This window comes from Pholcus phalangioides, unplaced genomic scaffold (assembly GCF_987345545.1).
Source record: "Pholcus phalangioides strain wild (caught in Gottingen) unplaced genomic scaffold, Ppha-v1.0 ptg000013l_1, whole genome shotgun sequence".
Taxonomy (NCBI): domain Eukaryota; kingdom Metazoa; phylum Arthropoda; class Arachnida; order Araneae; family Pholcidae; genus Pholcus; species Pholcus phalangioides.
In genome coordinates this window covers 36,726,685-36,751,332 of record NW_028301606.1, presented here as the reverse complement: position 1 = coordinate 36,751,332, position 24,648 = coordinate 36,726,685, and the positions used below count along the sequence as shown (strand labels likewise).

The 24,648-nt window shown below is 35.4% G+C and overlaps 1 protein-coding gene across 2 annotated transcripts; it reads right to left on the bottom strand.

Annotated features, from left to right (window-relative positions):
* Nucleotides 1–10,202: 10,202 nt before the first annotated feature.
* On the bottom strand, nt 10,203–24,648 carry LOC149079036 (flavin-containing monooxygenase 5-like). Of its 2 annotated transcripts, none has more exons than XM_089241298.1 (4): nt 24,403–24,648; nt 20,360–20,556; nt 14,070–14,548; nt 10,203–12,878 (listed from the first exon to the last, which is right to left on the bottom strand). In XM_089241298.1, exons 2-4 carry the CDS (start codon nt 20,514–20,516, stop codon nt 11,892–11,894), a joined length of 1,623 nt encoding a protein of 540 aa, XP_089097424.1. In that variant the 5' UTR covers nt 20,517–20,556; nt 24,403–24,648; the 3' UTR covers nt 10,203–11,891. The 2 variants fall into 2 exon arrangements, with proteins under 2 accessions (XP_089097424.1, XP_089097425.1); XM_089241299.1 differs by having other exon boundaries at nt 20,360–20,531; nt 24,403–24,629.

Genomic DNA, 24,648 nt, shown 5'->3' with positions numbered 1-24,648 from the left:
CAGACCACTCAAATTGAGTGAAAATTTTCGTGAAACGACAAAAATGAGAAAACTAATTTGTGAAACAGCAAAAAAATAAATAAAATGTGTACGAGGTGTATAAACAGTTAAGTAGTAATAGGACGACGTGTCATGAACAATCCGCAGATGCTTCTGGTTCCAGAGCACGTTAGAAATTACTTAAACACTTATAATTATACTCGGTGTAATGGGTGCTGCTAGCCGTTACAGTGTCTCATCTACTTTACTTGTACTTCAACGTGACGTTTTCGAATATGCATTATGTGACAAAAAATGGTCAAGATGGTATAATCACATATTAACCTTCTAACCCAGGGGTTCTCAAACTTTTTTTCACGTGGTTCCCAACTTCAAGTTGCGAATGCGAGCTGATCTCCCCTTTAAAAAGTCTCGCCACAGAGAGCAACAGACCCACACACAGCACAAATGTAATTCAATTATAATATATTACTCACTTCACTTCTGAAATATAGATGGCGGCATTGAAAAATCAAACACAACAACACTACATACGCATTCGGACTGTTAGGCACACACACACAGTTACACTTCCGGCACAATTCACTGGGTAGTAAATCGCCCGTAGATGGTGATAGACCTGAGTTGTGCTCGGTTTGAAAAAAACACACCCTTTTCCCGCCCGCGGAGCACCTTTCCCTAATCAACGTGTATCCGTGGCTACCCAGAACAGTTTAACAAAAAAATCTCTTCGAAAAACTTTTGTTCGGGGCCACCACTCCGTGGCGACCCTGACAAAGGTTGAACGCGCACCAGGTCATTACAGCGCGCAGTTTGAGAATACCTACTGAAACCTGTATAGCAGAAATCCCCTTAAACCCTCTGTAAGGGTTTTCTTCAATCTGTCATTTCCCCCCCCCCCCCTTTTTTTATGAAATAATGTTTCTTCCCATTTTTTCAGAAGGTGCAATAATGTAGTGGGAGGGGAGGGGGGTAAAAAAATTTTGGTCCATTGATAAACCAGCTTCACAAACTATTTGGGCTGTTGAAATAAAAAGTGTTTTTAAGAAGACGAGGATGTCTTATCGATGTCACTGAGAGGGTTAAAACTTGTTGCATTAGCTTTGAAACATCCCGCACAGGCTTAAACAGAACGTAGTCAAAGCTCATTAAATATTTTGATAGTTATTGTAATTATTAGTTCGTCGATGTAGTGAATCTGTAGTTGCATCCAAAAGTTTCTGTAAAAATTACCTTTATTCCACAGAGAAATGTGAACGAAATGCATGTGTAGTTTCGAAGTAAAAATTATTCTTTGACATTTAATTCATCATTACTTTTGTAGTTCAAGAATTCGAAACAAATAAACAAACCAGAAAAAAGAAAACAAATTTTACGTTGAAATATTCATATTTTTGAATTATGTTCTTTATTTCTAGAACCCAGATGTTGAGGCTAAATGCCTTTTTTGTCTATTTTCACACTTTTTTTTTTGTGAAAATGTTTTTTTTTTTTTAAATTTCGCCTGCCGTAGATGTCTATTTTTATATTGTATGTTTTTCGTGAATTTTATAGGCATTCTTCTGTGGAGCTCGGACAGTTAAGAACATTAAAAAAAAAATTATGTTTAAAAGTTTCATCCCTTAATACGAATGAACCTTCAGCGTACTTCCGTCATCCAGGGATAATCAGCGTAGTAGCGTGCTCAATGATCCCTGGATGATTACAATTTTTTCTTTTAAGATGAAATTCTTTAAATGAGGTAGACGCCGTATACGCATATATACTGTATATATATATATATATATATATATATGTGTGTGTGTATAGAAAAATGTACAAAATTAACATTATGAAAATTTAAAATTTGTCGAAACTCACCAATACCAGTGCCATAGGCAGCTATAATATGCAGTCTAGTGAAAAAACATTGTTAAAATATCAATTTTTTTTTTCAACAACAAAAATTATGTGAACTGGAAAGCAAAAAAATATGAACACTGAAAATTTCAAAAAGAAATACATCGAAGAATTCAAAAATGAAAAAAGTCATAGCCAATATCTAGGCCTCTCATCAGGGGGAAACACCTTGAGATTGGCTGAAACACAGAACGTTTCTGAGAGCATATTATCCTGGCATTCATATCCTAAATAGATGCTCGATCCTCCGACGTTCTGCTGAAGTACAATTGAACTGAAAAATCAAAATAGAAGCAGAAACAAATGTTTTTTTTTGTAAAATATGGAAGAAGCAAAGAAGCAGTCAATGCTTCTTTTTGTATTTTGACTGCTTCTTTCATACTTGACAAAAAACATTTGTTTTTGCTTCTATTTTGAGTCTTAAATTAATTTGTACTTCAGCAGAACGTCGGGGGATCGAGCATCTATTTAGGATATGAATGACAGGATAATATACTCTCAGAAACGTTCTGTGTTAAGCCAATGTCAGGGTTTCCCCCTCCCCCCGATGAGAGGCCTAGACATTGGCTATGACTTTTCTCATTTTTGAATTCTTCGATGTATTTCTTTTTGAAATTTTCAGTGCTCATATTTTTTTGCTTTCCAGTTCACATAATTTTTGTTTTCTGTTTTCATATAAAAAATTTGATATTTTAACAATATATATATATTCATTTATATTTTTATTATTATTCTATTTTTTTGACAGGCTTGATTGTGTACCGCCTTGGACGGGTGTATATTGTCGATCAGTGGTAGAGTGCTTGCCTGTCGCAATCGCTATTTAGTCGGCGATTAAGGGTTCGATCCAGATTCTCTGAACTACCCCTTTTTTTCCCGATTACAGTCGGCCTCCCCGTATTCGCGATTTTTTTTTTCCTTTATTGAAAATTTTTTTTGGCAACACTCAGCAATCGTCATTCACGTGTTTTGTTTACAAAATTTGAGTTGTACGTGATTAGGATGGCTCATTTTTCTAGTGCTAGTGATAATGCTTCGAAAAGTGAAAAGTTTACGAGAAAAATTGGATATATTGACTATGCTTGGCGAAAGTGAATCAATTGCTGCTGCGGCCCGCCATTACGGAATCGAGGGATCTACGGTTAGATATATCAAGAAAAAGGACTCTGAAATTCAATTAGCTGTGGATGTAGTTGCACCTATGACAGTGAAAACTTTGCATCGCCTACGGAATCCATATGTTTCTCGTACAGACAATGCTATTTTTTTGTGGGTACAAGACTGCTACAAAAAATATATTCCAATAGATTGTAATGTTATAACATAAAAAGCGAAAAAAAATTACTCTTCTATAAATTAAAGGGCTTTTGAAACGTCTATTTCATCAGAATTTTATGCAAGTGAGAGTTGGTGTCATAAGTTTAAGAAACGATTCGGATTTCGCAATGTAAAAATCACTTGCGATCAAGCAAGCCTCTGCCGACCAAGAGGCAGCTGGAAAATTTCAAAAGACTTCAGACAATTATTGAAGAGAAGGGTTGTGCACCTGAGTAGGTGTTTAACCAGCACCTCTCCTAAAGATAGATATTTATCTACCTCTAGGAGGTGCTGGTTTAACGCTGACGAAACTACACTATTTTGGAAGAAAATACCGTGAAAAACATTTGTCACCTAAAAAGAAAAGCGAGTCTCTGGTTTTAAGGCAAGTAAATATAGACTTGTGTTGTTTTGTGAAAATGTGCGTATTGGGTACACGATAAAGCTCACCATCATTTTCAAATCTACGAATCCACGAGGATTCGTTGATTTGATGGATTCAATTTCAATAGGTTCAATTGGATTCGATTTTGATTTTGGATTTTGAAAGGAAGTGGTAAGTCAAAGCTCCCAGTATTTTGGGGGAACAATAAAAATTCTTGGACTACGAAAACACTTTTCCTGGATTGGTTTGAATATAGATACGGTTTGATATGTGCTGCTAATACATCCAAACATTTTTTGTGCTACTCTCAACCTGCAATTTAGTAACTATTCAAAAAAATTTTTAGGCGCCAATACCAACTATGTATATACCACTACTTCTTTCTTTGATTTTGAAATAAACAATCGAATGATTGACACAAAATTTTTTGCGTTGGATTTGCAATTGAATGAAATAATTTTTGAAGTCGTCTTTGAAAACTCGAATTCAGGGGCGTGACACCCCTTAATCGATTAATCGGACCAGTCTCATTTTAAGCGTAAAGGATAAAAAAAAAAAAACTATTTAATTTATAAATTTGTAATTTAAATTTTTTTTTTGGATGCTCTTAAACATTGCAAAAAATCTTCAAGTTGATTTGAAGAAAGATAAACGGGATTTTCGAGCGTCAACAGACATTTTATTCCCCAATATGTGCGTAGCTTCTGCAAATGGGAATAGAGACCTCTGCTGCTTTCTTTGAGTCTGTTTTGACTTCTTCGTCAGAGCGTGTAATGCGACTTTATTCTTTACTTATTCACCAGCATCCGTAAGTAAATCTCATTTTTTTCTGGTTAGACAGAGATCTTCAACCTTTTTTTCAGTCACGAGCACTGCCTGTACCCATCATCAAAAGAAGAGCATCCTTACGGCGAGTTTTACACACGAATGCATGAAATCAGAATGATTTCAACTCTTGAATGCAACTTGCACAAAGTCTTTAATTTAACCAAGTACTCCCTCTTGTGATCTGATCACAATTGAACTTGTGACGTTGACGTCGAAGTGACGTAGCTGTTACGTTATTAGACACTAGAGCCAGTAAACATATAAATTGTGAGCCCGCTCTTATCTGGTCACTATTCCCCTTACTAACATCTAGTTGTTCCGATATAAAAAGTTATACCTTCACCTTCTGCTGCCTGTGCATTCTCGGCAATATCACAACGAGAACGAAATTGGACCCGAGCATTGAGCATTCTGGGGGTGAACTATCTCCGCAGTCCTTAGTAACTACTAGTCCTAATGAACTACCGGTCGGAGGACTGCAGCTAAGGACCGCTTCAACTACTAGTAGTTAAGAGGTACTATGAACTACCAGTCCTTAAGGTCACGTGACGTGAAACAGTAGTTAGAGGGGGAGAAAATTTTTTGGTTTCGAGAGTAACAGATCTCTAACCAATCGGGATGCCGTTTGAAGCCTACAACTACTACTAATTATTTAACAATCGTTTTTCCGCAGTGGGTGGTGGCAGCGATTTCATGTTTACAACTGATTGTAAACAAACTTTTTTTCCGAGGGACTCGCCATACATTTTTTGTCACCCGTGGTTTTTAATTTTTTTTTTACTCTAATATCGCCAGCTAGTTTAATTATTTTGTAAACGTATGAAACGTTGCATTTTACATCTTGCGACTTTTTTTAGAATAAGATTCGGTATTTTTCTTGTCCGAGCTCATGGATCCCACTTTTGGATACTTGAAAAACCGAGTATCTGGTACCCCAGCTGCATATAAGTGGGTCGCATACTGATGAAATCCAAATTTGAAAAAAAAAAAAAATTCTTACAACAAAATGCAAAATTTCAAATTAAGGTTACCGGCACTAGTTGAGCCTATGGCCGTAGTGTGCCTTTTCGGGGCAGACTTTCCCTTTTTTTTGGGGGGATCTTCTTGAAAGGGTTATTATGCAAAATAATTGTAGATTTTTGGGCCCCTCTATTCACCTCAGGGGCCCTACTTGTGGCCCCAGCTGAATACTGTTTTTAATATTGAGTGCCACTTTTTTTAAAGACCAATTTGTTAAATGATTTTTTATTATCCATTTTTATTCCTTTTAAATTCATTGAAACAATGAATTGCAAATTATTTTTGGAGCAACTAAAATATTAAATTACTGATAATTAATAATTAAAAGAATTAACTGCCTTGCTGCGTATTGTAGTTCTATATTTTAAACTATGGGTTTCTCCTCCAGTATTAAAAAATATTATCAGAACATTATTTTCTATGAATGAGCACTTACCTGTTAATGCAAGTGAATACTTCAATATTTAAAATATATATATGCCCATATTAAAGATCTTTCATCAATTTATCTGTTTCATATTTAGCTTCCAACAAATAACTTCACCTGATAACTTTCATTTGATCGTATATTTGATTTGAGTTGATTAGAAGATGAATGATTGAAGTTGATTAATAGAAACATGAATTAAATAACAACTTGCACACATGATTTGTCATACAAAAACATTTTATTTCAAACATATGTTCATAGAGAGTTATCATAATCACAATTTATTGGTTGTACTTTTCTTAGAAATCGCATCTTTCAAAAACATAACTTTTTGAGATTCATAAATTTTCATCTGCAACTTCAAATGTTGACTTACCTGAAATTAAAAAGAGGAAGAAAAAAAAACCCTTTTATTATGCTTATCAATCTTTAAATGTACTGTATATTTTATTTCAAATTATAACACTGTCTTTAGTTGTATAAGTAGAGATAATTCGTGCACAATAGCACTTAGTCGACTCGCCACCATTTTATCACAGTAGGATCCAAAATGTATAAACTGTGTTTTGCAAGGGAGTCCTGGCATTGCACATAGATGCACATGTTCATGTCTAGATGTATTTACCTAGGGGTTGACAAATCTTAGGAGCCAACATTGCAAAAAAAATAATTCATACTGACACCTAAAATTTTCTATGCAGATCACAAAATATTTGGAGTTTATGTCTGAATCTCCCAACATGCGAAGATCATCACTAAGTGCTGAAAAAGTTGAATATAATTTTTTTTACTTTGGATTATTTCTCCTAAAAATATGCTTGGCTGCCAAAAAATTTGGCCGGCGCCTTTTTCAATTTTTCGAGCCATGTTTCTACCCTAAACTTTTGGTCAGATAGATAAAGTGAAAAAACCTATTGGCACGCAGCTTACTATATATTTTCACTCTACTCTTTCAGCTTCGCTCTAAAACACATCCTTAGCAACCTCTTGTGGATCGGGGAACCCCTATTTAAATTAACATAGAAATTTTGCAGTGTTGTATGGTCTCTCTAGTTAAAAAGTATGATATTATTTGTCGTCAAGTATATTAATTGTTTTAATATTTCCATTCACAAAATTTGCTCATCAGTAAATATGATAATAAGTTTTTCAAAGAATTAATATTGCTTTTCAGTTAGTAAAGCTTCTAAAGGTTTTTTTAAATGTCCTCCCTCTCATTTATATAGCCAAGACAAGTTTTTCAACAGTACATGTTTTTACTTGCACTGGTCAAATTTTGAGTGGTATAGGTAGCTATTAAGAAATAGTCTATCTTAATTTCCTGAATTCAATTATGTCAAAAAGAGTTGTTCTTTCAATAGTATCTGAAAAAATTATTATAAAGAAAATTACTCACAGCAAGATATTTCTGTAGAGAAACCAATATGGTATGGACTAAAAACAATGCCACCTTTCCCTTTTGCTTATTTGGTTTTTTGCACATATAAAATGTGTCGCTGAAATTACAACATTGTTAAAAAATAAATGCTTGTTAAAAGTTTCAGTTCCATAACATCTCAAAATGTTATATTTTAAAGTTCTTAAATATTCGACATGGAAATTTTTTTTCTGTGTTTACCTATACACACAAAATCAAAAACAATTTTTGGCAAAAAACTAAAAATTTCAACACACACAGCAAGGCCATAACACAAATACTGAAGTAGTAATACGTTTCGAACACTAATCTGCTTCCTCTAATTATAATGTATATACTTCAACAATAAAAACTGCCTGAAATTCCAACTTTGTTTTTTAGTCCCATTGCACGAATTTAATTTTTTATATCAACAAAAAAATGCAATGATTCCTTATTAAATATTCCTCATCTCAGAGCAAGTTACAGAGTGCAATTTTTCAAGCAGTGGCACATTATTTTTTCTGAAAATTTAACTTCCACTAATTATTACAATATTGTTCATTTGAACAGTTCAAAATATCAAATCTATATTTTAATCCTTTAGTACACGAGTTTTACAAAAATTAATATTTAACATTACTGCCAATTTTTACCATGCTTTATTTCAATTTCACCATTACTCATCACAAAAAAATAATTAAAATTTTTGTCATTTAGGTGCTATAATTTATTATCAATGAATTGTAGCTTATTAGTTACTTTATGCATTGAAGGGAGTTTGATCTAAAACACAAATTTTCAATTTCCTTATTTATAGGCGATTATTCATAGCATAGTCATCCAAGCACAATTTTTATTGTGCCAACAATATTCAAATTATTTATTTACACACATGCTCAAAAAAAATTAATACAGCAAAAAACATAGAATGTAAAATTCCAATCTGATATTATCGTAATTGCAGATTTATGTTTCATTTGCCATGTAAATATTTTCAATACAATCCAAAATATACATGGGCTATTTGATATTTTTCAGCATTACTAAGTGGGATCCACTGCCCTATTGATTGCGTGACATTGTCCATTTATATTTTCAAATAACGCATTTACCGAGCAAAAAAATATTAAGACTATTTCTAAACACTTTTCTTATATAGTTCGATAGCAATAAAATAATTCTTACCTCAGTAATGAACATGCAAGCACTTCGTCGTGGCTTCGATCGCCGATGTCAACATCTGGTTTTGCAGGATAAAGGGTGACTTGGACTTGAAAAGACGGTTGATGTTTTTAATTATGCATAATCATCAGTTCATGACTTTTTAACATAAAGGAGTCCATATACATTCCAGAAATCATATGAGTAAAAATTGATCAGGTCGTTCTGTCGAGATTTTAGGATTCGTCCTAAATACTCCCTCCTCCACACATGCTCCGGAATGCCTTTCAGTTCACTGGTGAGTGATGCACGCGAGAAATTCCCGGCCCATGTTGACTGAACCACGGCTTCAATCAAACTGAACTGATGCAGCGCCCCACACACACACTCCGGTTTGCCTATGCAGTTCAAGACTGCAGACTATGAAGTTATTCAGAATCGTTTTTGATCAGGCCATTTTCTCATCAAGCCGCCTGAACAGTCCACCAAATCTGCACAATTTTCCACTATACTCATTACGGAAATACCGAAGGCCAGGACTGTGCAGTTTTTCCTCAGAGGATTTCCGAAACGTGTATGGGCATACCACCTACAGAAGAAGACCTCCGCATGAAGCTTCTGACGTCACTGGAGAATACCATCTCACCTATAGCCATTGGATATACTACAAAAAAAGTGTCGATGGCGCTTGCGTCGGCCTCCAAATTCTTTGTCAATAGGCGAGATGGCCTTGTTCAGTGACGTCACGAGCCGCTGTGGTGGTTGAGTGGTCCCGGTGACGGAATCGCATCGCGGGGGGAAGGAAGGCACCGGGTTAGAGCCCCACCGTCGACACAGTGGTGGTTGGCTGAAGTTGGTTTTCTGTGATTCCCAACTTTGAGACGCAAATGTGAGCCGTCCTTCGCGTTAAAACGTTTTCGTCAAAGAGAGCAACAGGCTTACAAACAGTACAAATAGTTAATCATTGCACTTTACTCTCTTCACTTCTGAAATGTAGATGGCAGCAGTGAAAAATCAGAAACAACACTAGATACGCACTCAAGACTGTTAGGTACACACACTTACACATCAGGCACAACTCATTATTTAGTAAATTGATTGCACATGGCGAGACACCTGAGTTCTGCTCGTTTTAAAAGAGAAGGAGAGAAAGAAACGTCACCAGCTTCGTGCGGAGGCCTTGTTTTATAGGGGATGTTAGAGTATGGGTTCCTTAACATATAGGCCTATAACGTATAACATGAGCGGTGCATCTTAAGTGTTTGGGACTAAATATGGGTGCTTGATTAGAGTTTTTCGTTGTATATAGACTGATTTCCGAATTAATTCTGGGGGTGCTCTGCCACTTCAAGGATATTTGATACAAAATTCTGTGGGTGCTTGAGCAACACAGCATTACCAGCTCCGACGCAACTGTATGTTGATGTCATGTTAACAAAATAGGGGGAAAAACACGTGATATTTCTTCTCTAATCAGTTAAAACAAGAAAGTGACACGCGAGTTTCTAATTTGACATGTCTGGCATGGTACTCATAAGAAATTTCAGAAAACGCGCGCGTGTGTGTGGATTTTTTTAAATGAACTAAAAGTTGATTTGGGACATTTCTAGAAAAAAAGTTGATTTCGGAACATATACGTAACGTAATTACGTATAGTGCTTGTGATAATTTTAATCAGTTAAAAAAAAAAATACTCAGTCGAGTCCTTAGAGTATTGAGAAAATCCATTTTGTTCCTCGTGAAATAATAAGACACCACGGGGGTGGGGGAATAATTGATTTTTATTTTTTACTAATATATAATTTGTATAATCGAAATTTTATAATCAATATTGATCAGCAATAGTGAACAAGCGTTAAATTCAGACGAGTATTGAAATAATGTATTCTAATATGTAGGTACATAAGATGGATATAAAAATGATAGATGCACAGTGTACACATTTTTAGGGTGTAATTACGGGTAAAAATATCATTTCAATCTGAAGAGATATAATTGAGAAATATGCAGGTATTATAGAGAGGTAATTTGTTACATCAGAGTGGTATTGTTAGCCACCGCTCCATTGTCCAATTTTTGATTCATCTGCGACTCCGTAGAATAGTTTGTTAGACATTTGCCCACCTAAGAGTCTCTTCAAAGCTCTTAAATAGGCACACGAACCAATATACTTAGCTGGCCGTGACGTTCACACGAGCCGTGGCGAATACTTCAAGGCAAAGCACGCGCTTTCGTGCCAGTGCCCTCCATAAAAAAATTGAACTAATTTTTCGCTCCATACCAAAACAAATACCCTCTTCGTGAGAATAATGTTTATGCAAACCGAATTCACATTTAATTTTTTTTGAATTTTTAAGCTACTCACAAATTTACGGTACACTGTATATGAGAGCATTGCGATGCGAATAATACAATGTATTTAGTACAATTGTGTGGAACGACTTTTTGGTCCCGTACCCCCCTTCCTCCAACCAGTATTTGATCCGTATTTCGGTTTCAAGATAAATGATTAACAGATGTCTCTTCTGAATATTTTCCTACGATGCCTCCAAATTATCCGGTTATTGTTGGTTGCTGCAAGACACGAAGGTAATTTTGCGCAAAGATACTATCACACGAACAATTTAAGTACTGGGAGTATACTGAAAGTTTAGTCATTGAAGTTGTAGAAAAATGCAAACAAATTTCAATGAACGCCTCGAATCAGGGCCGTGGTTAAGTATATCTCAGAAGATGTGTCATCTACCTTTTAAGTACGCACAGAACGTCGACGAAAGTATGTGGCGTGATTTTGGAATGAGACAGGTGGCCGTCATCCTGAATTTGAAAATGGGTTTCCACAGCACGAATTTTCCGATTTCTGTTCGATATAAGGAGAAACTTGGTTCCCGATATTCACCCTCCAGTTTGTCTATTCCCCGGTGTATTTCGACACCGGACGTTTCGCCCCGACTGTCACTCGTACACGGTGGGATCCATGGGAGGGGGCCCAAGCGAAATGCAATAATTCATGAAATTTACGGAACTTGTATATGATAATATTGCAACAACAAATTCAAGAAAACTTCGTCTAAAAACGGATAAAACAGGAACATTTTCAAAAAGGCGAGATGGAGGGGAAAAAACAGAAAAACGGGACCATAGTGGAAAATTTGGGGAAAAAAATGCGGGACATATGGTCATCTCGACATATATATATATTTTTTTTAAGCCATTTGTAAAATCACCCGTCCCAACACCGAGATCTAGATCCGCCCCTGCTCATACGGTCTCTGACTCTCTCAGCTACCATTCACATGTTCACTCATACGGTCACTCACCAATATGATCACTCACCGAATAAAGTGTTCACTCACTAATATGGTCATTCACCCACTCACTTCATCACTCATGCCGTCACTTACTCATTCACGTTGGAAGCGACTTTTCTAGATTCTTTTTCGCCTATGCTGTTAATCATTGTTGGAGCATACGGTAATCCAGAAGAGAAATACCAAGAAAGCCAGCAATAACTTCACTATGGAACCTTTGAGGAACCTCTTTGTTTTGGTGCCACGACCTCTGCGAAGCGGTAAAGCAATACGCTCTTTACTGGTAAGGATTGCCTTTCTGGCTCCTGGCCAAGCATGTGGCCCTTCCAACCTGTACTGGTAAGGCAAAGATGGTCCGGCCCAAAGAGCCCAAAATAGTTTCGGATCCGTGAACATGTATTTCACGAGATTCGGTCTGGTGCCGAACATCGAACATATTTCATCGAGATATTGTACGTAGTTGACCCTCGCCGTGCATTTGTTGGTCACCCTGTACCTCTGCGCATTCTCCTTGAAAACCTTCTTCACTTCGGCCAACATTTTCTCCGGAGTTGGAAAGCTAACCTTGCGGTTGAACATTAGTGCGGCTAAACGGCATTGGGCCTCACCAATAGGAAAACCCGGTCCGAACGGTAAAACAAATCCAATCAAACACAGAGTTGGATGAGGTAGTTGCGCCGGATACATGCATTTCCAGAGATTCAGACAATCGCCGTCTTTCTGGAGGATACCGTCAGCCAATACTGGGAACTTCCACTGGTAACCTGTGGCAAATATAACAGTGTCGACTTCGGTGACGTGGTTTTCTCCATCGAAATTGACGCCGTTTTCGGTGAAAGTCTTGATGTTCCCTTTGACCGTAACGGCTCCAATAACGATATGGTAGGGAAGGGTGTCGCTCACGACTGGGTACTGATCTTGGATGAGATGCGGAGGTTTCAGGCCGTAAAGAGAATGATTGAAAGTCTTCCTCTCGAGGTTCCATTGAAAGTACCAGTTTTGGATACTCCAGGGAATGCTGCGGAATATGACGTGGGACCAACGCCTCAGGTAACAGGAGTCAAAGGGTAAACCATACGGTCCCAATCTTGGCATCACCCAAGCTCCACTCCTTGTGCTGAGGTACATCTGCAACAAAAATTGATGGACATACTATAAAACGATCATCATTTATGAAATGGAAATAAAACGAATATATCTCTAAATGCGCGCGCGCAGTTGATCTTCAACGTATAAAACATTGTGGGTCACATTTTCCCTGAAGACCGCAGGCCAAAATTCACTTGAAGCCCAGTGTATGGGCATACTGTATAATTTAGATTGTAAGATGGTTTATATACTCCAAGAGTGGTCAACGTTTAAAAGTATATGTGCCACTTCATTGGTTTGCAAACGTGACGCAGGCCATTTGAGTGATCTGAGTGTGCCGTAGATCACCTGGGATATCTGTAAATATGCCATGGGCCGCTTGAGTGATCTGGAACTGTCCCGCGGATCACTCAAACGATGTGAAACTGTTGTGAATTGTTGGCGGTGAATTTTCCGTAAACCAATTATATTTACTTAATGCAAACACTGATTTCTCACTCCCAAATGCATGAAATTAAAGGATCTCCAAAACTGTTTGTGCACCGAGCCACCCGATTTCGTAATGTTGTCGATGTTAATGTATGTAAAGCATCTCGTAACTATATACAGGGTCTCCCATAAAGTCGTAAATAGTTGAAAAATTAGTAAAAATTGAACGAATTAGTGTATTCGAATGCGGTTTGCGACAAAGTCATTCTCGCGAAGGGGGATTTGTTTTGGTATAGGAAAAAAATTAGTTCACCAATAGTGCTTGATACTCCAATGATCATCATCCCAAAGAAAACCTTATGTGAACACCAGTAGCCGGAAAATTCTGAAATGAGCTGTTAATCGTACATACTGCATTTTATAGAACTCTAGCGTATTTTTAGTGATTTTCTCTCGTGCAGCATCCTCTATCCACAAGAATTTGAACTACTTCTTTATCTGTACTAAAAAATTCCCTTTATGTCAGAATAATGTTTTCGCAAACCACATTCAAATATATAAATTTCTTCATTTTTTATGAATTTTTAACGGTTCACGAATTTATTGGACACCCTGTTATCAGTGGCTAGCGAGCTTTAATGTATTGTGTGTGAGAGAAAAAAAATTCTGATTTAATCCCCCCTCTCAATGTTAAGTAATTATTCTCTCCAAATTGTCTGCGGGGAAAAAAGCTCCGAGAGCCACATTTAGTTTATGTGCTATGCGTTGAAGACCCACTGCACCAACGGAGTTTCCTCTCACTTTTTTGCAGACAGAACTGATTTCAGTGGCTGCATCGGCTCCAGAGCATCCCAGTCCAACGACAACAACACGTTCCCCTTTGAAGCTCTCGAAAGTCTTGAGTGATTTCGTATGCATAATTCTGCCGGCGAATCTCTCCTGGTTTGGGAAGCTCGGCACGTTTGGATAAGAGAACTGGCCAGTGCAGACCATGACTCCGTCGTAAGTGTCTGTGTCGACTTGACCGCTTTGAAGGTCCTTTACCGTGACCGACCATTTCCCGGTCTGGTCGTAGTCTTTTGACTTTTCGATGAGGACAACCTCGTGTTTGTAACGAACATTTCTCAACAAATCGAATGTTTTGGAGTAATCGGTCAGCAAGGAATAAACAATATCGTGTGACATGTAGTTCGGCGTGTCTTTCGGTGGAGGGAAATCGCTTATCGACAACATCTCCTTGCTGTTGTTAGTTACTGTAAATTTCGTGACGGATGCTCGACCTAGAGAGAAGAGATGAAATATAAATTGACATTTTGAACATTTTTGAAGGACTGCGAACACCTCTCTTCACATCTCTGAGAGATATCGAAGTGTTCTCGAAGAATTGGTGTTTCCGGAAATTCTATGAATAGCAGAAAATAGATTCATAAAATCCTAAAAAAACCGTAAATTGTCAATTTGGCTATTGGTAGTAATTAATTATTCGTTCCATCTAGAAATCATGTGTTATATAGCACATGCCACTTGTCGTGGTCAATGGAATGGACCATTTCATTCTACTTGTCGCATCATTCTCTCATCGCTTCTACTTGTTCAGTTCTTCACCCCCAGCTATTGCTGGTGTGATTTCTGACCTGTGTCGCTTATATTCTTCATTTAAAGAGTGACGATGTGCCCCCCCCCCCCGGAGATGCTTCTCCTACCATGCAACTGGTATTGGTTCAGTTCAAGAAATCTTATAAGCTTTTTTGAGGCGTAGGGAAATCCAATGGGCTATCTAGTGTCCGATTTTTCCATGTAACCATGGAATGTTTGGAAAAATTAACAGTGGCAACACCGCCAATGTAAACATACACGCTGAAAAAGTGTTTCGGCTTTATATTTTATTTTGGGATTATATTTGACAGAAAATATATGAAAGGTGAGAAATTTTGAATTAACGAACCATCCTAATGCATAAATAGAGTTAATAATTAGTAAAATATGCTTTAAAACTAATATATGTGCCATAAAATATAATCACATGCGGCTGTAACAAAAAAGACTGCAGTGACATCTAGTGTAGAAATTTGAAAGTATTAACTGAAAATTAATATGGTTGAATGTAAAACCTGCAATGGTCCGGTGTATGATAAGAGTGAATTTTTCTGTTGTTTGCAGTGTAAACAGTTTTTTCATCCGAAGTGTGTTGGAACGGCAGAACCGAGTTTTAGGAAGATGACAAAGAGAAAAAAAAGATGAATATATATGTGCAAGGACTGTAAAAATGAGCTGAAATGTGCTTCTGGTGATGAAAATAGGCATGAAACAGGCATGTTGGGTCTCTGGAGATGAAGAGAATACGGAAAAACAATTGGAAAAAATGCAAAAAATTCTTGAGGCTTTTAAATATCAAATGCAAAGCACAAACAGTAAATAAAATCCCCCAAAAGCAAGATCAACTTACTAAAGAGGTGCAGGAGGTTGTGAAAGCAATGTAATTTCAATCTAAATTGATGGAGGACGTTGGAAAAAAAAGTGAAAATATTCGAAGGTCAATGGAGCAGAATAATATTGATGTCAAACAAACGAAAATTGAAAATGAAAAGTTAGATTTGAGACAGAGAACGAATGACATGGAAACAAAAAGTAGTAGAAATAATATAGAGATAAACGTAATCCCAGAAACAAAGCATGAAAACATAAATGAAATAATGAACACAATGAAAACAATCCTGGAAATATGAGAATCAACAGAGATATAAAATGCCCACAGAGTGCCAACGAGAAACACTAGCAAGCCAAAACAAATCATCGTTAGGTTCTATACTGAGAAATCAAAGATTATCTGGATGACAAAAGCCAAGCGACAAGATAGTCTAACAGCTGATAAAATAAATCCAGATTTTCAGGACGACAGAGTATGCATTAACGAACATCTCGCACTAGAAAATAAGAAACTGTTCTACGAAGCAAGGCAAACCAAAAACAGACTTGGTTATAAATTCGCATGGGCAGAAGATGGAAAGATATTTCTGCGAAGAGACGAGAAATCAAAAACATTAAGAATATATTCAGAAGAGCAACTGCAGAGACTAAACCCAATTTTTAAAGACAATAAAAAGTGAAGAAACAGACGTGATTGAGGATCAGCGCTCACTGGAGGAAATTCAAGAACTGAGAAAGGTAATAAGATGTCCTAACACAAGAAACAGATCTCTTACATTTCTAATAATCAACATACAGAGATAAAATATGATGCAGAGATGAAATATGGATTGATGAAAATGAAGAATTCAATTATTACATAGCAAATTACGAACATATCAGTGATTATTATTGTTATGCAAACTGTAGAAGTTACAATAGGTCAGGGGGAGTAATTATGTATATAAATAAACAAATTAAATCAACACAAAAAATTATACTTTAATTACTTATAATTCAATTATTACTAATACTTATAATTCAATATTAATTGTATATGAGTGTGAACGATACAAAAACAGCATATTAACATCATATTCTGCGAGGTGTATAAACAAATCTTCTGCTGTAGGGAAATAATTATGTTTAATTTATCTTTAGTTTCTGCCACAATTTGTCTCAGTATATGACTTTCAGTTTCAAGGTAGAGCATGGAATTTATAGAGGTGCCTGAAGGGCCTTTTTGTTCTATACGAGTACAAAAATCTGCATTTTTCTCATCATTATTTATATTTCTTGTAATAAATTCATGATTAAATTTATCTGCAAGTTCTGTTTTGGGATTTTGAAAAACTGGTAGTCTTTTTTTAAATCTTCATCTAATACACTTTTTCTAATAATTTCCTATTGTAATCTTTTATTGTTTTCGCAAGCTTTAAAGCTCTCCTGGAAGTATTCTTGTTTTACCTTGATGAAATAATTGGACATGAAGAAAATAATTTCCCACTACCACATAGATGTGTTAAAGGATTTTGTGTGTGGATTCTCCAATAACAAATGGAGTATTTTATTCTGAACTAAAAAATTCCCTCGTACATCCTATTTATAACATAGGAGATTCCAATGATACAAACAAATATAGGCCTATCTCGATTCTACCGATTTTTTCAAAAATTTTAGAAAAATGTATGAAATACTAACTGATCAAAAATTTCTTAAATCATCAAAAATTCTTTGCAACCAATCAATATGGCTTTAAGAAAATCAAAAATACAGAAATGGAAATTCTAAAATTAACGGGCTTGATAAATAAAGGAATAAATAAAAATAAATATTCAATAATAGTAACTTTGGACATAAAACGAGCATTTGACTATGTGGATTTAAATATCCTAACAGAGAAACTTTATTCAGCCGGTATAAGAGGAAATATCTTAGAATGGTTTAAATCTTACCTCTACAATAGACGACGAGCTATCATAATAGAGAAAGAAATTAGTGAATTTCGGGAAATAAAAAAAGGGATCCCATCGGGGTCGGTTTTGGGGCCAATACTGTTTTTTAATTACATAAATAAACTAAGTAAATTAAATCTCAATGGTAACATTATATCTTTTGCAGATGACACAGTTTTATATGTTGAGGATATAGAAAGAGACAGTCTGATTAAAAAAACAGAAAAGGATCTATCAAAAATAAATCATTGGCTAGTTAAACATAAATTAAAAATAAATATACAAAAAACTAAATTCATGTTCACGAAAACAAGAAATATAAATGAAGATACGGAAATCCACGTAAAAAGTTGCATACCCACTGCCAATCTCAAACTGCATTAGAATGTGATTGTGAACAGATAGGTAGAGTGTTTAACTATGAATGTTTAAAAATACTGTAGTTATACAAGATGACCTAAAATAGAACATACATAGTGAAAAAATGATAAAAAAACTCAGAATGTGTATTCAGGAGTTCTTTATAAACTTAAATTATATAGTCGATAATAACTTTTCAAAAGATATTTTCCATGCATGGGTTTACTCAAATATAAATTACGGAATACGTGTCTGGGGGAGAAGCATATTATTAAAACATACGAAATTTGGGCAATCTTTGCTATAAATTAAGAAAATTAATAAATGTTCCAATAGATAACAAAAGAATACAGTGCCACGTATTCATACTGAGACAGAACTACATGTACGGAATTTTTAAATTCATCATGAGAAATGAAGAATGGTTAGTAAAAAATGAAAATAGAACCTCGAATAGATCTAGAAATATTTATCAAGTGCCTATATAAAAGTAATAAAACATTATTTCAAAAACTTTTTGTTATACATCGCCTCCAAAAATAATGAACTTCATTTACACTAATAATCACGTAAATCGTAATAGAAATACAGAATATAATATCTGTTATATGATCAAAAACACAGATATAAATGCAGTGATTTGAAATCAGTTATTGTCCAATGCATATTAAATGTATAGTAAAATACATTGAATACATAAAAGAGCTGTTGCTGAAGGGAAAAAAAATCAATAAAAATCATATAGGCCTGCTGGAAGGACCTTACCGTCCCTTGGGGCTACATAGTGCATGTAATATATGTGTATATCTTATGTCATTGTCTTTCTGTAATTTATGTTTGTATTTGTATATTGTATTATATACGTTTTGTATCTGTATCTTGTAATTTGTTGTTTGTTTTAATTTAAAAAAGTGATATACACAGGATGGATACTATCAAAGCCTCTTAGATACTGCTCTTTAGGAAGCTTTGGTACTATCAACCGGTCAATAGTTGCACACATGATTCCTTGTGAAAAGTAATACAGAAAAGGGTTTTCCATGTTAGGATCGGTTGAATATTTCGGGAGTTATAACGTTTTGAAGCGGTAGTTTTGTAACAGTTAGTTTTTTTACCAGTTTTGTACCGACTAGTTACGCGAAAAAGACCAAATGAAAGTACATTTGACCCCACTTGCAGCCGGGTTGCAAATAAGGGGAAATGAACTGAAACATTTGATCTCGTTAGAGGCCGATGTCAGTTTTTTTCATTATTTATACTTTTCCTTTTCGCGTAGTGTGATTTTATAACTTTGTTATTACGTGTTACTTTTCTCCACTATATTGGCAGATTTTTTAAAAGATTTATAAAATATTAGCCAAATGAGAAATCTGTCTATTGAGAAATTATTTTCTCAACATCAACATTTTTTTCCTTCAAAAAATGGAGTTATTTCCTCTCATTCACTATCGAGTCAAATGCTTTGACGGTAAGTGCATGGAAAAAACTGGTTTGCACATCTTTAGCTTTCTATATTTCTCTCAAGGTTAATATACTTACTACAGCTTCAGAAACGCCAAGTTATGCGTTTGGTGTACGTTCGGTGAATTTGGAATGATTTGAAAGTGATGTGTAATTCATTTTTAATGCGTTATAACTACATAATTATTGTGGTCAAATCTTAAAACTAAAACAATTTTCCGTAATTAGTTTTTCACAAGGAATCACGTGTGTAATTATTGGGCGGTTGATAGTATCCGATGTGTATTATCGTTCGAAGGCTTTGAGTTACATAGTCTCCCAGCGAACCAACCATCCCGCGTATATAGACATCATGAGAGAGGATCGTCAGGAGGTTCGAGACATGTTGGGAAGGCACTGTGTTCAATTGCTACGATTGTCTTTCCTTTCTTTCTCTCTGCCACACCGTCATATTCCAATTTGTATTCCAAATCATCTGCCATTTACGTAAAAGCTCATCTTTCAGAATGCGAGCGTGGCAATGGAAGTTCTTATCTTGTTAAGTTGGTCGCTTCTTTTGCCAGCTTATCTGCCCGTTCATTACCCTCAGTGTCAATTAGCGCCTTTGACCCATTATAGTCTGATACTGTATTTGAATTGGAACATAGGATTTGGTGAATTGAGTGAACATGATAATGTGGTGATCGCGGATATCAGATGACGTAGAGACTGGATAGACAATCTGTAAATTATGATCGCGCTCGCTCGTTCCACTGTATTCAATATGGCGTATATCTCCGCTTGAAAGACACTGTTTTAGTTGACCAACGGATGAAATATACAGTCAGGTTATTTCAAATGTTCTCGAACAAGGAAAAAGTAATGTTTCAAAGTTCGTGACACAAGCATATTCAAAACCCTCAAACTTACCATCGACATCATCCTCGTGGTATCGCCACGTTCCGCCAAAATCGCCCGTTTTCTCGAAACAGATCGGTTCGATATCCTCTTCTTCAAGACTCTTGATGGCGCACAACCCGCAAACGCCTGCACCAATAACAGCAACTCTTTTCCTCTGGTTCTCCATGATACTTATCAAAGCCTGGCGACAGATAAATTCTATGGCACTATATAAAAAGATTCATATGAGCATAATCATATTTCAGTGCGTTTTAATGAATATCTTATAATAAACATTTTGCCGAGGGAAAAGGGTATCAGGTGGTTTGAAAAGTTCTGACAGTTTCCGATGCATGTAAATTACAGCTGCTGTTGTGTGTTTTCGATAGAATAGAAAAATTTTTGACCACCCGTAGCAGCTGAAAGTCTGCCTTTCATCGTAATCAGTATATTTAAAATGTTTTGGAAGAGGGCTTTCAATGAGTAGATCGTAAAAAATTACATTTTATGTGTCAGGTGTTATGATTTTTTTTTCTTCAAGGAATGGACTTATAATGCTTTTTCCTTTTAAGAGGGGTCTACATTCGCCTTTTGTGCGTTGTTCTTGAGAGGTTCACTGAAGATGTGCTTCCATTAATATGTGAGGAAGGCACGGAATATTTTATTGTGTGCGATAGACGAACATCAAGTTTGGGAGGAGCCACGGACGGTCACGTACATCAGAGACTTGAGTTGTGCCTCTTGGATTTTGTACAGCCAAGACTGTGGCGCTAAGACGGAAACAGGGCTGCACGGGACGGGAGGGGGCGGAGAAGAACTCTGTGAAGAACAGAATGAGATCTTGGATATAAAACAAACACACCTGAGCTTATTTATTTTTCTTCTAACGAAGATTTTTTTTCCGACGTTTTACCGCCTGAGTTAACGCGAATACGGATTCAACAAACGATTAACAAACATTTTTATTGATATGGATACACCACCTAACCTAACAGTCGCGTTATGAGCTACATTTTCACACAAATCATCATCAGAAGTCTGTCTTTCGATCCCGATTAACACATGACGTACTCGGAAGTCTATGTTTTCAAAGCACACTTTTTTTTTCAGTGCAAGACTTTTAGCATTAAACTGGCCAGTCTGTACATTCTTGGCACTTATCTTCTTCATCTATAGACGGAAATAAGCAGACTAAATCACAAATGGTTGGGGACACCTACGATCTTAACTGGGTTGTGTGAAATCGTGACTGAATCTAGAGAGACAGAGTCTGCTGATGGTTGTGTAAAATAAAAAGATCTCCCGACTTTTTTTTTTCATCTTCCTGTAAATGTTCATTAATCCAATTTTGAAGCTGTTCATTTTAGCCTTTGGTCATTGGTCAGTTCTTGGTCAGTGTCTTTTTATACATAGTACTCCATAGAGTTTTGAAAACTTATCTTCAAATTTTGGGCAGTATATGGAACGTATTAAACGAATTTCCATAGAAACCTACGGGAAAAATGTAAATTCGCTTAATGAAGATTTTGAACAAAACTATATTCATCTTATCCCATTTTTTGACCGCTCCTTCAATTCATGACCGAATTGCATAATTTTTCATACACTGTATGTTTACTGGTTACTTAAATAACGTATTTGAGAAGATTAAAAAAAATTAGATATTATTTTAGCATTTTTTTCTTTGTAATGTAGATTTCTCAATAATTTACTTCTCAAAAAATATAAATTAACTTGATTAAATTAAATTGAATTTTGCTTCAAGACTTACTTCAAAATTGAAAAAAATACTCAGAAAATTCTTGTACGGCAATTTTTCCTTTGCGTCATTTATGAGCAGGTCGTTTACTGCGAAGAGTTGGAAATGAGCAGCAGCGTTCTCAAGCCTGTGACGAGCACTTTGAACTTCACCTGATTCAAAAGTATCAAGTAGTGGTTGTTCTCGAAATTTCTTAAAAGCTTCGAGAGTGAATTTAACTGGCTACCTCATTAGAAAGGAATATGTTGGTTGTCTTGTTAGAAAGTTCTGAAAACATTTTGTTTCATTTATAATTGTTGTTCTTCGATTCCTATTTAACAGTTTTTCAAATGTTCTCAATTAACCAATTTAAAAGATGCTTAAAAGGCGTTTTCAAAAATCACCCTGTATCGGTTTTCAGAGTGAAAATACAGTGTGTGACAAAATAAAAAATCTACATTTTTATACAGTCCCCGTGTCCGACATTTTCCAATTAGAAAGTTTTTGCTCCGTTGAATGCTGGTAAAACGGTTTTTCCGCATTTAACCCTGCTCTTTTTCAACTTTCCTCCATTTTTCTAATTCGAATACCTCAGTGAATATTGCACTTAGAAACATGAAATTTCTTCTGTTTGGCTTCAAGAGATATAGGGTAACAACTTTCTAATTGGAAGTTATCGAACACGGACACTGTATAAAAATGCAAATTTTTTTATTTTGTTGCACTCTTAAAACTGGTACAGGGTGATTTTTCAAAGCCCGTTGAACATTTTTTAAATTGGAATCATACCTCTACGATGGACGGTTGATGAGATGAAAGTCGTGCTAGCACTTACAGGACACCGTGTATATAAACTATACATTTTTCTATTACAAAAAATGTACAATCACATGCATTTGAATATATTGAATTAAATCGGATTGATAGTTTATGATTATTAATAGCTGATGAGTTGGCTGTGAAAGGATCATCGAGGGACCACAATTTCTTCACCGTGTTTCAACCATAAAAAAAAAAAATAAATAAAATAAATTCATCACATTCACAATAAAATAACTGCTTATTTCTTACAATGAATAAAAAAATAATTCCTTTTAAAAATGTTCTAAAAATTCCCGATGATTTCTCTCCTCATCATAAAGAATCATCATATTTAGCTGAATTTTTTAATCATGTGTATTTGAATACATTGAATTGAATCCGAGTAGTGGCTTATGGGTTAGCTGCAATGTCTATAATTTATATACATTACTTTTGCATTATTCTTCAGCCGTTATATAAAGTAATTACATTTATAATAAAATGAATGCGATATTTTTTGCAATAAATATGGAAAAAAATTATTTTTAATAATATTCTAAAACTCATTTCAAAAATAATGTGAAGTTACTTACAAAAATAATGTGAAGTTACTTACAAAAATGTTACAAAGTTATAGATTATTTAATTATTAGTTTATGCACACGCGAATGAATAGTCATATAAATTATAATTTGATTTACAATATGACGACAACGTCTTCTCATATGCAATGAATAAGGTTTAGACATTTTTACGCAATGAAATGATAACCTGCAGATTATTATTTTAAATTGAAAATATTTTTTGAAAAGCGAAAAAATCATTTCATATTCCAAGATGAAAAGCAATAAAAAAAAATTCTTTATCAAAAATTGAACGAAAATTTTCTTGCCTTTAGTTTTTATAAGTACGGAAAAAATAGAAAGAACGTTTGCTATGGGCAGTAAATATATTTTATCATTTTTTGCGTTTTCCCCACAAAAAAATACTATTGGATTTTTTTTTTAAAGGAAATGCCGCTCTTGTTAATCATAAATAGGGTAGCTTTTCTCTAATAGCAACAAGTTAATAAATGGAATAGCTTACCCACGGAGGTAGTAAATGCTAACACAATGGACACGTTTAAAAAGAAACATGTTGGGGTAAATCGAGAAGCTATCCATACTTAGAATAAGACAACCATAAGTATTCTTTATGGGCATTGCATAATATATTATCATGTATATATATATACTGTTTCTGGTTTTTGTAATTGCATTTTTATTTGGATTGCTGTATTTTTGAAATATATGACATCCATATTTGTTATGGGCATCTTTTTCTCAGCCACCTTGTAGGGCATTTTGCCTGTTGGGGCGTTGTATTTGGAAGTTCGGAAGCAAAAGAATGCTTAGACCCGAACACATAGAGCAATGATCCATAAACGCGAAGCTCTTGTATTTTTTTTCTTTGAGAAATGCCTATTGTTTTCTTCCGAAAAGCTTTTAGTTGTTTGTACGATGTCAATTCGAGTGAGTGAATTGCAAAAACGTACCTTTCACTAGGTCTGTCTTCCTTAGAAAGTGAAGATGTAAAAATCACAACAGGTTGTTACGGTTTTACACTGACCAAAGACGCGCTCTCAAAAACGACAAGTAAGAAACGGCATCTTTTCCGTCAAGGAGGAAAACTCTTGGCAAACACTTGAGGAATGGAAGACCAGAACGCTGAGCAAACACGAGGATTGGCATCGAAACAGCAGATGCGGACTCACCGATACGACCTTTCTCTATCTCGAATG